This window comes from Globicephala melas, chromosome 19 (genome assembly GCF_963455315.2).
Source record: "Globicephala melas chromosome 19, mGloMel1.2, whole genome shotgun sequence".
Classification (NCBI taxonomy): Eukaryota; Metazoa; Chordata; class Mammalia; order Artiodactyla; family Delphinidae; genus Globicephala; species Globicephala melas.
In genome coordinates this window covers 35,606,083-35,619,151 of record NC_083332.1, presented here as the reverse complement: position 1 = coordinate 35,619,151, position 13,069 = coordinate 35,606,083, and the positions used below count along the sequence as shown (strand labels likewise).

Here is a 13,069-nt window from a genome sequence, read left to right as displayed (position 1 = left end):
CCTGGGGAGTGACAGCGAGCCCAGGCTTTGGAGTCAGGAACTCTTACCTCAAATCCTCCTTTCACAAGCTGGGGGCCTCTCTGAGCCTCAGTTTCCTCCTCTGTAAAGCGCATATAGCAGTGCGGCTGCCCCCTAGGGCTGTGTTGGGGTTTGAGGAGACCGGTGGGCGCAGGGCCTGGCTATAGGGATGCGGATGAAGATGTGGAGAGTGTTCGCACTCCCTCATTCATGCCTGTGATTTGAACAAGACCAGGCTCAAGCCCACGCCTGCTGGGGTCCTGGAAGGAGAGGAGTCGTCTGGCCTGGAGGCCCCGCCCCCCCACCCAGCAGACTGAATAACAGGAGGGGCAGGATGGCGGGGCGGGGAGTGGGGGGGGCTGGAGCGTGGGCCCTGGGGGTTGGTCGGGCCTGGGCTGACATCTGTCCTGGCCACTTCCTGGCAGCCCATTTGCGTGAGCCGGCCTCTGCTAAGGAGGCAAGTTTCTCAGGAGGCATGGGGAGAACTCATGAGATGATGCCTGTGGAATTGCTCAGTCAGTGAGCGTGGCCATTATTATCACTATCATGATTATCAGTACTGTGAAATTAGCATCACCATCACCAGCGGGTCACGGGTGGCCCAGATGGGAAGCGGGGCAGCAAACACACATGGGGTGCAGTATGTAGGCAGGGGAAGGGCTGACCACCAAGGCCCCCACTGTGGTGGCCCCAAGGAAGCCATGTGGATGAGGCCAGGGCCCTTGGCCGGCTGCTTCGAGATCAGAAGGTGAAGGGCGCTCTGCCAAGGAAGTACATCATCACCGGCATCCGCTCTCAGGGCCACACGGTCAGAGCTGGCCCTGCTCCACCCTGGGGTCTAATGGGGACCCGCCCAGCCCTGCCTGGCCTCTATTTCCCCTTCCTCCCACACAGTGTCCAGACAGGACTCAGTTTCCTGCTAAGCCCTCTGGGCCTGGGGAGGGTCAGGGCCACTCATGGGGCCTGGGTGGCAGGTGGGAATGTGACATGGGCCCCAGGCACTTCCTCTGCAGGGATGGCTGGGAGGGTGAATGCCCCTCCTCCCACCCAGCCGCACGTCCCGGCAAGGGGAGAGGGTGGACGGCTTTGTGAACTGTGACCTGCTAGGCCCACCACTGGAGACCCACCCGGCCCCTGGGCCCTCCAGAGGGGCTCATGGATGCCTGTTTGTAATGAAGAGGCTGGAGATCTGCAGACCAGGACCCAGATCGTGTGCAGCACACCTGGGAAGACAGAACCGGGGACTTGGCAAAGTGACAAGGGAGGGTCCGGCAGAGCCAGAGGGAGGGTCACCTCTCCTGGGCCCCACGGGGGCTGGGGATTGGCCTGGGGCCACTTGGAGCCCTGGGACCGCTAAATTCCAGAGGAAACCTTCCCCTTCTGCCACCTCCCACCCCCAGCTTGTCCATACGGCTCCAGGTGGGCACCTGTCTCCAGGTGCGAGGCCTCCAGTACTCTGGCCAGGCCTGGCCAGCACTCACACCCTGGCCACTCTAATCCATTTCCCACTCCAAAGGGGAAACAAACCTGGCTACGTCCTGGTGGGAAGAGTGGTCCTATTGTCCAAAGTCCCACAGCCCAGAGAAGCGCATGATAAGAACCATCAGTGTCAAGGAGCACCACGGAGCTGTCAGGTGGCCCGTGCAGGGCGGGTCACAAGAGGATGGGACCCGACCCAGCACCCCAGCCCCACTACCTGAGCTGCCCTCGGAAACAGAAAGTAGGTGTCAAGAGAGTTCTTTGAAGTGGGAGAATTTGAGGGGAGTCCCACCTGCCCGGGGGAGGGGCTGGGTCCCTTCCTTCCCTGAGGATGGGGTAGGTATCCCCTCAGGTCTAGCCAAGTGATGGGGGTCTGAGAGACCCGAGAGAGGTCTCTGAGAGCGGAGCTGGCTCTGATCCCACCCAGCTGCTCAACCGGGACACTGTGGGGAAGGTTTGTCCTCAGGGGTTGGGGCATAAGAGGAGTCCACCACCTGGAGAAGGTGGAGGCAGAGGCCAATGGAAGCAGCAGGAGGAGGGGTTGGAAGAGAGGCAGGGGGCAGGGGGTTCCCATGTGCCAAGGTCCCTGCAGGTCCCCAAAGATCCCACATTCACGCTCATCCCACCACTGCCAGCCCACTCCTAGCCACCAAGGCACCTCACACCCCTCCCGTCCAACTGCAGAGAGTTGCCTCTTTCCCCAGCCTGTGCTCCCCCCAGAGCAGCCAGGAGAGGAGGGAGGAGACTGCAGGGGCGGAAGGCTCAGGTGTGGGCCTGGGCTGGACCTGTGCTGGACCTTTAGACCTGGACACTGAGAGCCGTGATCGAACAAGACTGCTCCCATAACTGAAGGGGGACAGAAACTTATTTGACCTGCCTCACCTGTGTCACAGGATGGAGAGGAGAAATTTGCCGGGACCAGTTTGTAAGGCAGCGATGGCAGAAAAGTCCAGTCGTTTCATTCTTGCAGCCCGTCCACTTCACACCGGGCAATAAACTGGTTACACAGGTCCCGCGACCAGCCAAGGGCTGAATTCAGCCCTCAGACGTGATTTCTTTGACCAGAGAATATTCTGGATTAGCCAAATTTTTTTAAATCAGGGGATTTTACACCAGCACGATCTGGATTTCTTATTTGTCATAAAAGGCAGGCAGTCTGGCTACACGGGCCTTCAACCCTCCGAGGTGGCGACCGGCTGCAGCAGAGCAGCAGCTGCATCCTCTGCGTGGGGCTCGTAACCTTCAGTTCACCACAGATCACGCGCAGCTCCCCCAGCACTGACACCCAGTTGCCATTCCTCCCCCCACCTTTGCCCTGACAACGTTTCCAGCAGATGTCTTTCACACATGGCCCTCTTCTCTTGTTCATGTTTCCTGATTGGCCCCCAGGTGTTTTTTATCATTGATTCTTAAGAGAAGCACAGGAAAAAGCTCAGAAGGAAATTCTTGCCACGGTTGGTTAGGCGATAACAGCTGATTTTTATTTTTTCTATGTACTCTTCTACAGCTTCCAAATTCTCTACGATGAACACGTACTTCTTTTTAATATGAAGACAAATGAACTGGTAATTACAAAGAAAATCCTCCCCATCTTTAAGGCTGAGAGCCAGATCAAATGCTGCCTCCTACAGGAAGCCTTCCTGGAGTCCCAGCCAGGAATGAGGGCTCCCCCAACTCTGTGCCTGTACCTCTAAGAGTTCTTGTCTCATGCATGCCTCCCACATTAGACTGAGAGCTCGCAGGGGAAGCGACCAGGTCTGGCCACCTGTGTCCAACAGAATTAACTGTGATGGGCTGCGAGGTGTGCTCAAGATCATCTGCAGGGGTTCTACGGAGCGGAGCGTGTCAGGCTCTACAAGCATCACCAGGGGAGGCGTGTCTCAGTCTTTGGAATGCTGGGGTGGAAACAAATTTGGACTGCTACGTTCCACAGTTCTTGCCACAAGAGGGCTTCGGGAGCGGCTGCGGGCCCCTGTGAGGTGTCGGCTTGGCAGTGGTGAGCTAGGGTGATGCCCCTGTGGAGAGGGCCAGATGGGAAGATGGGCCTAGCCCAGCCCAGAACGTTTATACTAAGCCAAGTCAGGGGCAGGCAAACGCCCATGCAGTAGATAAAGGTTTACAGTAGGCACCAGGTAGCTCTTGGGAACCACTACCCAACATCCAGCATTGGAATTGGGGACTCCGGGCTGTGAGTGGAGGGCTAAGGAGGTCCAAGGAGAGGGAGGACCAGGAAGGGGAGAGGGAGGGCTGGGGAGGCTGACAAAGGGTGATTGCCCTGGGCTCAGAGGGCCAGCATAACGACAGCCCGGCTCCCTCCCTGGGCTGTCATTATGCTCCAGGGAGGGAATGCTCCTCCTCCAGGGGTCTGGCTCAAAGCTCTGCCCCGACTCGTTTCCCCTGCGGGCCATCCTTAGATTAAAATGACAGGGGCTACAGAGCGCCCTCATGGTGATCACCAGAGACAGAACAGCTACGGCACATTCTTGTCCTGGGCTGGGGCACAGGGCCAAGGATGCCACCAGCCTCCAAGGTCCAAGGCCTGCAGATTCCAGCCGTGAGGGCCAGTCCAGTGGTGGTGCATTAAGACCAGCCTTGAGCCCCCTGAGCTGGACCCAAGAGGCAAGTAGCCCCCCGGCCAATTCAGAAGGCCCAGCTTGGGAGTCTGGCTGCCATGGCAACAGCCCCATCCTTCCGAGGTCCTTGGGCCTTCTCAAGTCTCCGGCTGGCTTGGCCTGGCTGCAGGGGCCGCAAGCAGCAGTGAAGAGAGACCACAACTCTGCTTCCTCGCATCGGCGGGGGGCTGGCGGCCTAGATGCGGCTGGACGAGGTGCTGCCCGAGCTGATAGGGAGCCTGGTACTGTCCGAGCTGCTCTTCAGAGGGGAGGGCCCACCCCGGGCCTGCAGGCGCATGGACCAGTACCAGAGGAAGATGAGGAAGCCTGTGGGGGGCACAGGGCTCAGAGGCTGGGGGCAGCCCCAGCCCAACCCCGCTCCCTTCCTTGGACCCAGATCTGCCCCTGTCCTCCTCCCTACACAGGTTCCCCACACCGATGTGATCCCCGGAGCACCTGCTATGCGCCAGGCACTGGGCAGTGCCCTGTACGTCATCTCACTTCATTCTCTCCAGGTTCCTTGAGATCAGACCTCATCATTACTTTTCTGTTTTACAAACGAGGAGACGGAGGCCCATGAAGATAAGGGGCCTGGCTGAGCCAGGAGTCAAGCAGCAGTGGTCAGCCTCCAGAGCCCACCTGCTTAAGTACCATGTGATACGCTCCTCCCCAAATCATAATACTGTGATTTATTAATAGCTCAGTAAATGTGTGCATTTATGAGCATGATTTATAATCCCTACAGAGTCCCCTTCACGTCACAGATGAGAAAACAAAGACTCACCTCCCTCACACACCACTCCCATTGCATGGGGACCCCATGCAATGGGGAGGACTTGGGCAGGAAAACAGGGAGGGCAAGGCCTCCTCTTTACCCAGCGTGGCCAAAAACAAAGGTAGGTGTGTGTGTATATGTGTGTGTGTGAATATGTGTGTGTGTGAGATGTCGGGGGGCGGGGGTAGAGGGGTGCAGGTAGAGCAGGAAGGGACCCTGATGGCATCAAGCCAGGCCCTCATGATCCAGCCCCTCCCCCCACCCCCGCCTCACTACTCCTTAGCCGTGCTCCTCACTATTCTTCCAACACATAACCTAGTTCTAGCCTCAGGACCTTTGCTCATGCTTCTCCCTCTGCCTGGAGCACTCCACCCCTAGACCAGGTCTCCTCAGCCTGTACCATGCGCTGCATCCCCTGGGCGTCTGTTACAAGGAGGATTCTGACTCGGCAGGCCTGGGGTGGGCCAGAGTCTGTGTTTGTAACAAGCTCCTGATGATGCCGATGCTGCTGGTCTGAGAAACACACTTGGAGTAACGGGCCCTTGATCTCTCCATGGCTCGATCCTTCTGTTGTCTTCAAATGTCTCCTGTACAGAGAGGCTTCCCTCCCCCAAGTGTCCCCCACCCAAGCTCAGACTGTCCACAACATCGCCCACTATTACTTCCCTCCTCTCCTAGATGCCCTTTGATGTCTGCGACCTTGCTTGTCACACCTGGCCTTCCCAGTAGAGATGAGCTCTGTGGAAGCAAAAGGCCCTTGCATGACCAGTTCACAACTACAGCACTAGGGCTTAACACAGGGCCTGTGCACTATAAGTACTCAACAAAGACTTGTCAACTATGGCCTGGATGCCCCCATTTTACGAATGGGAAGGCTGAGGTCCAAAGAAGGCCCTTCAGGTCATCTGGGTCATCCCTTCCCTGGTCTGTGCTCTATATATGGGCACCCTGCCTGGGCCAGGGGGTGGGGTTTTCTCCATGCCTACCTTGGAAGGAGGTGATGATGCTGAAAAAGTAGAGGACCACAAGCTGGAAGGTGCCAGAAGCAAAGGAGAAGAAGACCAAGGCCCAGGGCAGGCCGAGGACCAGACTGAGACCCAGCAGGGTCAGCACGTGGGGCCACTTCTGGGCGTGTGGGCGCAGCCGCACGATCTGCACCACCATCGTGCCCAGCATGGCAATGTTGAACAGGAACACCAGGCTGAAGAGGCCCAGGTTGGTGACGTGGCTGACCAAGGAGTCCCGGATCCAGCACCTATGGGCAAGGGCACGAAGGTTCGTTGCAAGGCCGGGCTGGCACGGTGCTTCCTGGGCCCTGGGCAGGCACCACGGTGAGCCCGAGTACAGGACAGCTGCTTTAAACACCACTGACTCAAGGGCCAAAAAGCCACTCTCCTTTCAATTCTCCTTTATTCCTTCTCTGTAGTCAAGAGAAAGGCTTAATTTGGTCCTAAAACGTTTTTAACACTTCTAACACTTGCTAGTCTCCCTTTTCAAAAAAAGCCAGACTTTAGGCCCACTGCTTTCATCAAGAATTTAGTACCAGGGTTTCCTTATTCCTGTGTTTGCTTTCATGACTACTCACTGTTCATGACAAGTAATGCTTGTTTCCCATTTATAGTTGATATAATTTTTTTAAAAATACATTTAACAAGCCAGATGATTTAAAGAAAAAAATTAAACAAATAATAATACAGATGGCACAAAGTGATGCAAAATCAACTGAAATTTTCAAAACACTGAAGGAATGGAAAGGGTTCCTTCCTAGCCTAGGGCTCAGGAGCCCTGGAGTCTAGTCTGGTTCAGGGGGACACACAGGCCAGGCCACCACCAGCTTGGGTGAATTAGGTGAGTGGAGGAGGACTGGATTTCAGCCCCACTCATCCCCCAGCTGGGTGCCTTTGAGCAGCGTGGTGTGGATTCCTGCCTTCTCTGGGTCTCAGCCTTTCCATTTTTCCATGGGGAAGAGGATAGAAGGGTGCAGCAAAGGAACATGCTGGAGGCTCAGCTGCTCCAACCCATACTCCCACTTGCAAGTGGGGAAACTGAGGCCCAGAGAGGGGCTAGGACCTGTGCAAGGTCATCTGGCAAGTGACTGGCAGATCCAGGGCCGTTCTCACCCTCCCTGAGAAAAGGGTCACCCCAATACCTCCAGCAGCTTGGCACCCAGGAGTCTCCTGGTCAGCGTGACCTGGGCCCAGGCTACTCTCTGACCTCTGCACCATGAGGCCCACCTTCCTGCCCCCACTGCACAAGCCACTCACATGGAAGGGTAGATGACACTCTCTGGGGTCCTGTGCACGGCTAGGATGATGGGGCCATAGTTGTTCACATCCACCAGTGCCACCAACGTCACCAGGAAGATGGGGAAGCCTACAGGCAACAAAGCACGGAGCTCCATCTCCCACCCTCTGAGGCCTGCCCTCCCCTTCCCTCTGGTGCGACCCCCTCTCAGACCTGTGGTCCCAGAGCTTACCCAGTCCCATCTGGGGCAGGTCCTCCAAGCTCGGACCCACCCTTCTCCTTTCCAGTTCTGGTTTCTCATAAAGGGAGCCCATCTCCCCTGACCTTACCCCTGCACCCTCAGCATCCTGGGGCCCCCTAGGGGAAAGGGCCTGCAGTTCCCTGCTGAGGGGCTGGCTGTCACAAGGAGAGATTGGAGGAGCAGACAGGACATTGGTGGGGTGGAGGACAGTTCAACAGGGGACATCTAGAGTTATACCCCGAGGGGATGTCTGCCCTGGGCCTCGACCTTGTCCATGAGGTGAAGATTGAGAGCTCCCTGGAAGGGTTGCCCACCACCAAACACCTGGATTTTGACAAAGAGCCAACTCTGAAGGAATTTCATATATATCAATGAAGTGAACCAAGAAAGGGCCGAATGAGAAACACGGGAGGAGCCGCAAGTTGGGGTCGGGGACATGTGGAGGTTGGTGGGCCTGTGCAATGTTCAAGGACTTGTGGTGTGTGCCCCTGGGCCTCCAGGTCTGACAAAGAGAGGTCTGGGCCACAGGTGAATTGGGTTGCTGTCGGCCAAGAACAAATACCAGAGCCACGGGGAACCTGGTACCTGAGGTTCATGGGGATCCACAGGCAGGGCCACCATGAGCCTGGGTGAATCAGGTGAGGACTGAATTACGGACCCACTCATCCACAACCGGGTGCCTTTGAGCAGTGCGCAACCTGCACATCCATACATGGTGGCTCCGTCTGCAAACCCCACTTGTAAAACAGTGACAGATGTAGAGAATATGTAAGCGTTTCATGGGGACAGGGCTCATCACCTCATCTTCCTAAAGAGAACCTTGAACTAGCCAAGGTAAGCAACCCCTGAGAATGGGTGAGTGAAGGAAGCAAGTGAGGGAATGGTCAGAGGGGCAGGTGGAGAAGTGGAACCAGGTGCCCATGTTTCGCCAGAAACCAAGAGGAAAAGGCAGGTCTGGGGGGCCCACCAACCCCCTCCACCAACTCACCCCAGCCCACGATGCCCAGCTTGAGCAGGTAGCCTGGCACATAGGTGCCGAAGACCTCGACCACGAGTCGGTAGAGGTTGTAGCCCTCGAGGCCCATCCAGGAGAGGCAGGCGAGCAGGGAGAAGTGCAGAAAGATGGCACTGGTGCGGCAGGCAGCCTCGGAGCCTGCCAGGGCCACCGGCTCGCTGAGCAGGAAGCTCACATCCAGCAGGAAGACGGCCAGCAGCAGGTTCATGTGCACCTTGACGGTGTAATCCCTAGACTTCCTCCTGCACAGGGGAGGGTGGAGGTAGGGCAGGCAGGGTCACTCTGGTGGCCAGCATGGGAAGGCAGGGAGGAGGGAGGAGGGAGGAGGGGAGGGGGAGGGGGGAGGGGGGAGGGGGGAGGGGGGAGGGGGAGGTGGGAGGTATGCCCGCCCACCCCTCCTCCTCCAGGCAGCCTTCCGCGCACACACGCACGCGCGGCCTCCCGTGGCTACAGCTAGGCTCTGTCCCCGTGCACCTTCCATGTGTCCAACACCCACAGGCTCAGGCACCGTGTGTGCATCTAACGGCAGATTTAACCAAGCACAGCGAGGAAGACAAATCAGCCACTACAATCAACCAGATGCTCCCAAAGTCAGAAGGGAAAGACTGGATTTTTTGCTGTTTTGGAGAATCCATGCCACCCATGTTCTGTGTCTGCCTATCTGTCTGCACTACTGTGCATCTGTGAGCACACGCTGTGTGGCCTGTGTCCTTGAGGTTGCAAGTCTGTGTGTGCACGTCCTGCTCCCATCCCAAGATACTGTGTGGTGCAGGGCACTGTCAGCCTTCCTGTCCCCAGCCTTTCTGTCCACCTGGCACCATCCACTGCCTGCTCCAGAGAGTGCAGAAGAACACCTACCATCCTGGATCCCCATGCCCACCCTACCCCTAACTTGAGGCACCACCTTAGGCTGGCCCCATCCCCCTCACCCTCAGTGTACTCATCTGTGAAGTGGGAGGATGGCCCCCCTCGCAGGGTCGGGGTGAGAGTTACACTGATACGAAGCATCCGGCACAGATGAGGTGCTCAGTCCCTAAGGGTTCCTGTCCCTCTGTCCTGGGGCACTTTTTTTTTTTTTTTTTTTTGCGGTACATGGGCCTCTCACCGCTGTGGTCCCTCCCGTTGCGGAGCACAGGCTCCGGACACGCAGGCTCAGCGGCCATGGCTCACGGGCCCAGCCGCTCCGCAGCATGCGGGATCCTCCCGGACCGGGGCACGAACCCGTGTCCCCTGCACCGGCAGGCGGACTCCCAACCACTGCGCCACCAGGGAAGCCCCTGGGGCACTTTTGTGATCAATGGGCAGGTGCTGGGAGGGGCTTGTGCCCTCACCCCCAGCTCTCCACTCAGCCTGCCAGCCGTCCCTCCTCATCGCCTGCTCCAGCCCCACCACGTGCGCAGCTGTGGCCTTCACACGGCTCTACCCTCCCCGGTCCCCGCAAGAACAGTGAGCACACTCCAAGAGTCTTCATTCTACAGCAGAACTAAGGATGTCTCCCTTCCACGCAGACGGGTCCAGGGCCCAACTACAGGTGGGCCTCAGTTTAGGCCGAGCCCAGCACTGCCAGTCCAGACCCACACACAGCCGGTCTGAGGGTGGGTGGAGGCGTTCTTCACTCCACCGAAGGCGGCCCCTTCTCTCAGCAGGCACCCCAACGACTGGGGTGACACACGCCTCCATGGAGCCAGGGGGTCGGGCCTCAAAACAGGCACTAGGGAACAGGGGCTGGGGGCTCTACCTGTCCACAGCGGCCACTGCCAGGCAGCTCCACTAACCCAGGCCTTGTGGGCCTGGAGCCAGCCTGCTTGGGTTCAAGCCTGCTGCTACCACTTCCCCGCTGTGTGACCTCAGTCAAGTCACTTACTCTCTCTGAGCACTCTTCCATAGGGCCCTTGCGAGGATGAACCAAGTTCACGCGTGTAAAGCACTTAGAACAGTGTGCGGCATGTGGGCCGCGTGATGTAAGTGTCCACCATTATCATTACCATCACTGTCACATTATCATGTGCCCCCAGCGGTAGCACATCTGGTTATTCGAAGACAGGAATCTAGATTCTTATGTCAACTCTCCCAATTTTAAATGTTGGCAGTTAATGTAAACCGGAAATGCTATGTTACCCAAACACCACAGATCTGAGCAGGAAATGCCCCCCTGGGGGTCAGCTGGCTGCACCTCCCAGGGCTTCCAAAACTATACACACGTTTCGGGGTCAGGCCAATTTCCAGGGTGGGTCTCCCTCAACGTGGGGTCCCAGCCCGGGGGCCTGAAATGGAGGTTCTCCCTGCCCCCTTCCCTCTTGCTCCCAGGTCCTACCTAGAGCAGAGGTAGGCAGCGATGGTGAGGACGCAGGCCACGGCGGAGATGACACAGCCCACGTACGAGAGGAGAGTCAGGTAGTGCTTGTGGATGGCGTCCACCTCCACAGAGGTAACCTGGGTCCACGAGGCAGGTCAGGGCTGGCCTCAGTGCCCCCAACTCGACACTGAGGGTTTGCCCAGATGGCGGTCTAACCCGTGGTCCCTGGACGGCCTTGGGCGTCTATGAACCACACCTGCCCCCCAAACTGAGAAGAGTGTGGTCCCATAAGTGCATTTTTCACCACATTCTCAAATGGATCCCTGTCCCACCAAGGTCAAGAACCCTCCACCAGAGAATCCCTTTTCTGTCCTAGCACTAATTATTTTTCTGTAGCATTCAAAACAGAAATAAGTTTCCTGTGAGGCAGTGAGCTCACCACGCCCAGAGAGAGCTGGAAGACCACTCCGGTCCCTCAGATGCTAGGGTCCTAAGAGCTGGGGAGAATGAGCCTAGGACACAAAGCTTCTGAGATCTCGGGGGCACTGAAGTCCATCACAAGGGCCTCAGCATCCCCTTGAGGGCTCCTTAGAAACATACTCCTGGCCCCACCCCAGCCCTGTGGAATCAGAATCCTAGGTTAGGACCAGGAACCTGCATTTTTATCATGCACCAGATTTTGGGAATAAAGAACAAGGGCTTTAGAGACCAGCTCTTCTACTTACTACTAGCTGTGTGAACTTGAGTACATTGCCTAACCTCTCTGAGCCTCAGTTTCCTTATCTATAAAATGGGACAACAACAGGAGTCACCTCGGGGCTTGTTGTGAGAAATGGATAACATATATGCGAGAAGTGGCCACACAGCAAGAACCCGGCCTGTGTATGGGAGCAGGGAAGGAGGGGGCCACGCACCATCAGCACTGCAAAGTAGGTCAGGTGGTTGCAGAGGCAGGACGTCTGTGTCTCTCTCCTGATGGTCTCACAGCCCACATCGCTCCAGCTCCCGGGGCTGCTCACTGAGGAGGGGTCAGCATGGGGCTCTGAGATCAAGCCCAGCACCCCAGCACCCCACTATACCCCACAAATGCACGACTGCATCACTCTTCTGAGCCTTTGCTCCCCTCAGCAGATCCCTAGCCTGACATCACTCCCTCTTCAAAGCCCACCTTCCTCCAGGAAGCCCCCCTTGATTAACTCCATCTCCCCCACCTTCCAGGACCCCCTGGTACCTGCCTCCAGGTACCTGCCCAGCTCAGAGGCCCCTCCACACTCACATGTTAGGTCTTCCACCCAGAATACACACTGTAGAGTCACATTCTTCTGTAGGGACAGGAAAGAAGGGGAGTGGGTCTCACGACAGTCTACTCCCTTCCAGCCAGGCTGAGGGAGTCAGTGCCAGGGCCCCACCCCTTTTGTACCTGACTGGCCGATGCCCTCAGCCAGTCGGTCATTTTGTTAAAGACAAGTGATTCAGAAGAGAGGGGGACAGGAGGACATGGACAACGGGGACCCTTGTGTCCTTGGTTCTTTGCTCACACTCACCGGCTGTGGCTGGTGCTGGAAGGTGAGCACCATGGGCTCCGAGAGGTTGGCTACTTTGGTGTTCTGCACGACGATACCCAAGACCTTCTCCCCCAAGACCTGACTGGAATTCTTGTCCTAGGTATATGGGGTGGGGGAAGAGGGTAGGGAGGGGGCTCAGGACTGAGAAGAAAAGCTCAGAAGTTCCCCAGACCTTCTAGACTCCTGTCTCTGCCCAGCACATTGCTCCCAGATTTTGAGTCTCCCTCTGGAAAAAGATTCTTGCGAGGGTAGTCATTTACACCATAGTGAGAATAACACTCTGCCAGGTCTAAATCTCCCAGGGAGACCTGCACGTTGCTGTCCGATTTCTGACTTTACAAGGACTCTTGGAGGAAGGGGCTGGGCTCCATGCCTACCCTTCCACCTCTCCGTCAGACAGAAGCTGCTTTCCCCCGGGGGAGGGCCCGAGGACGACAGCCCCATACCTGGAACAGGGCTTGGCTGCTGAAGTCTACCAGGAGGAGTCTCTTCTCAGCCTCCTGCCTCTGGCCCTTGGTCTTCTGGAAGAGCTCGCGGGGCAGCAGCACCGAGTACTCCAGGATCTCGCTCTGCTCCCCCTGCAGACCAGAGTCCCACGGGGGCTCAGCCAGAGGTGGGCCTCCAGATCCCCCCACATCCCCCCAGCACATGCCTTCCTGGGCGCTGCCATCTCTAAGCCCACCTCCTCCAGGAAGCCAGGCCTGACTCACAACAGCCCTTCTCACCCCTCCTTTCCCTGGCACCAGCGCTGGCTGGGGCGCTTGTCGTTAGAGCCCAGGGCCCCAGGGGCAAATGGGCCTGGGAGAACCACGTGGTATTCTGGT

The 13,069-nt window shown here is 57.4% G+C and overlaps 1 protein-coding gene across 5 annotated transcripts in view; it reads right to left on the bottom strand.

Annotated features, from left to right (window-relative positions):
* Positions 1-2,833: 2,833 nt before the first annotated feature.
* The window catches only part of ADGRG1 (adhesion G protein-coupled receptor G1), a 32,919-nt gene continuing 22,683 nt past the window's right edge, over positions 2,834-13,069 (bottom strand). For 2 of the 5 annotated variants that reach the window (XM_060288379.2, XM_060288378.2), the window contains 9 exons: positions 12,692-12,823; positions 12,225-12,341; positions 11,957-12,002; positions 11,595-11,698; positions 10,699-10,817; positions 8,358-8,626; positions 7,149-7,257; positions 5,871-6,139; positions 2,834-4,436 (listed from right to left, as the gene is read on the bottom strand). In XM_060288379.2, the coding sequence (XP_060144362.1) occupies positions 4,306-4,436; positions 5,871-6,139; positions 7,149-7,257; positions 8,358-8,626; positions 10,699-10,817; positions 11,595-11,698; positions 11,957-12,002; positions 12,225-12,341; positions 12,692-12,823 (1,296 nt within the window). In that variant the 3' untranslated portion in view covers positions 2,834-4,305. The remainder of the gene's footprint in view (positions 4,437-5,870; positions 6,140-7,148; positions 7,258-8,357; positions 8,627-10,698; positions 10,818-11,594; positions 11,699-11,956; positions 12,003-12,224; positions 12,342-12,691; positions 12,824-13,069) is intronic. The other 3 variants (XM_030847960.3, XM_060288377.2, XM_060288380.2) reach the window with 2 other exon arrangements.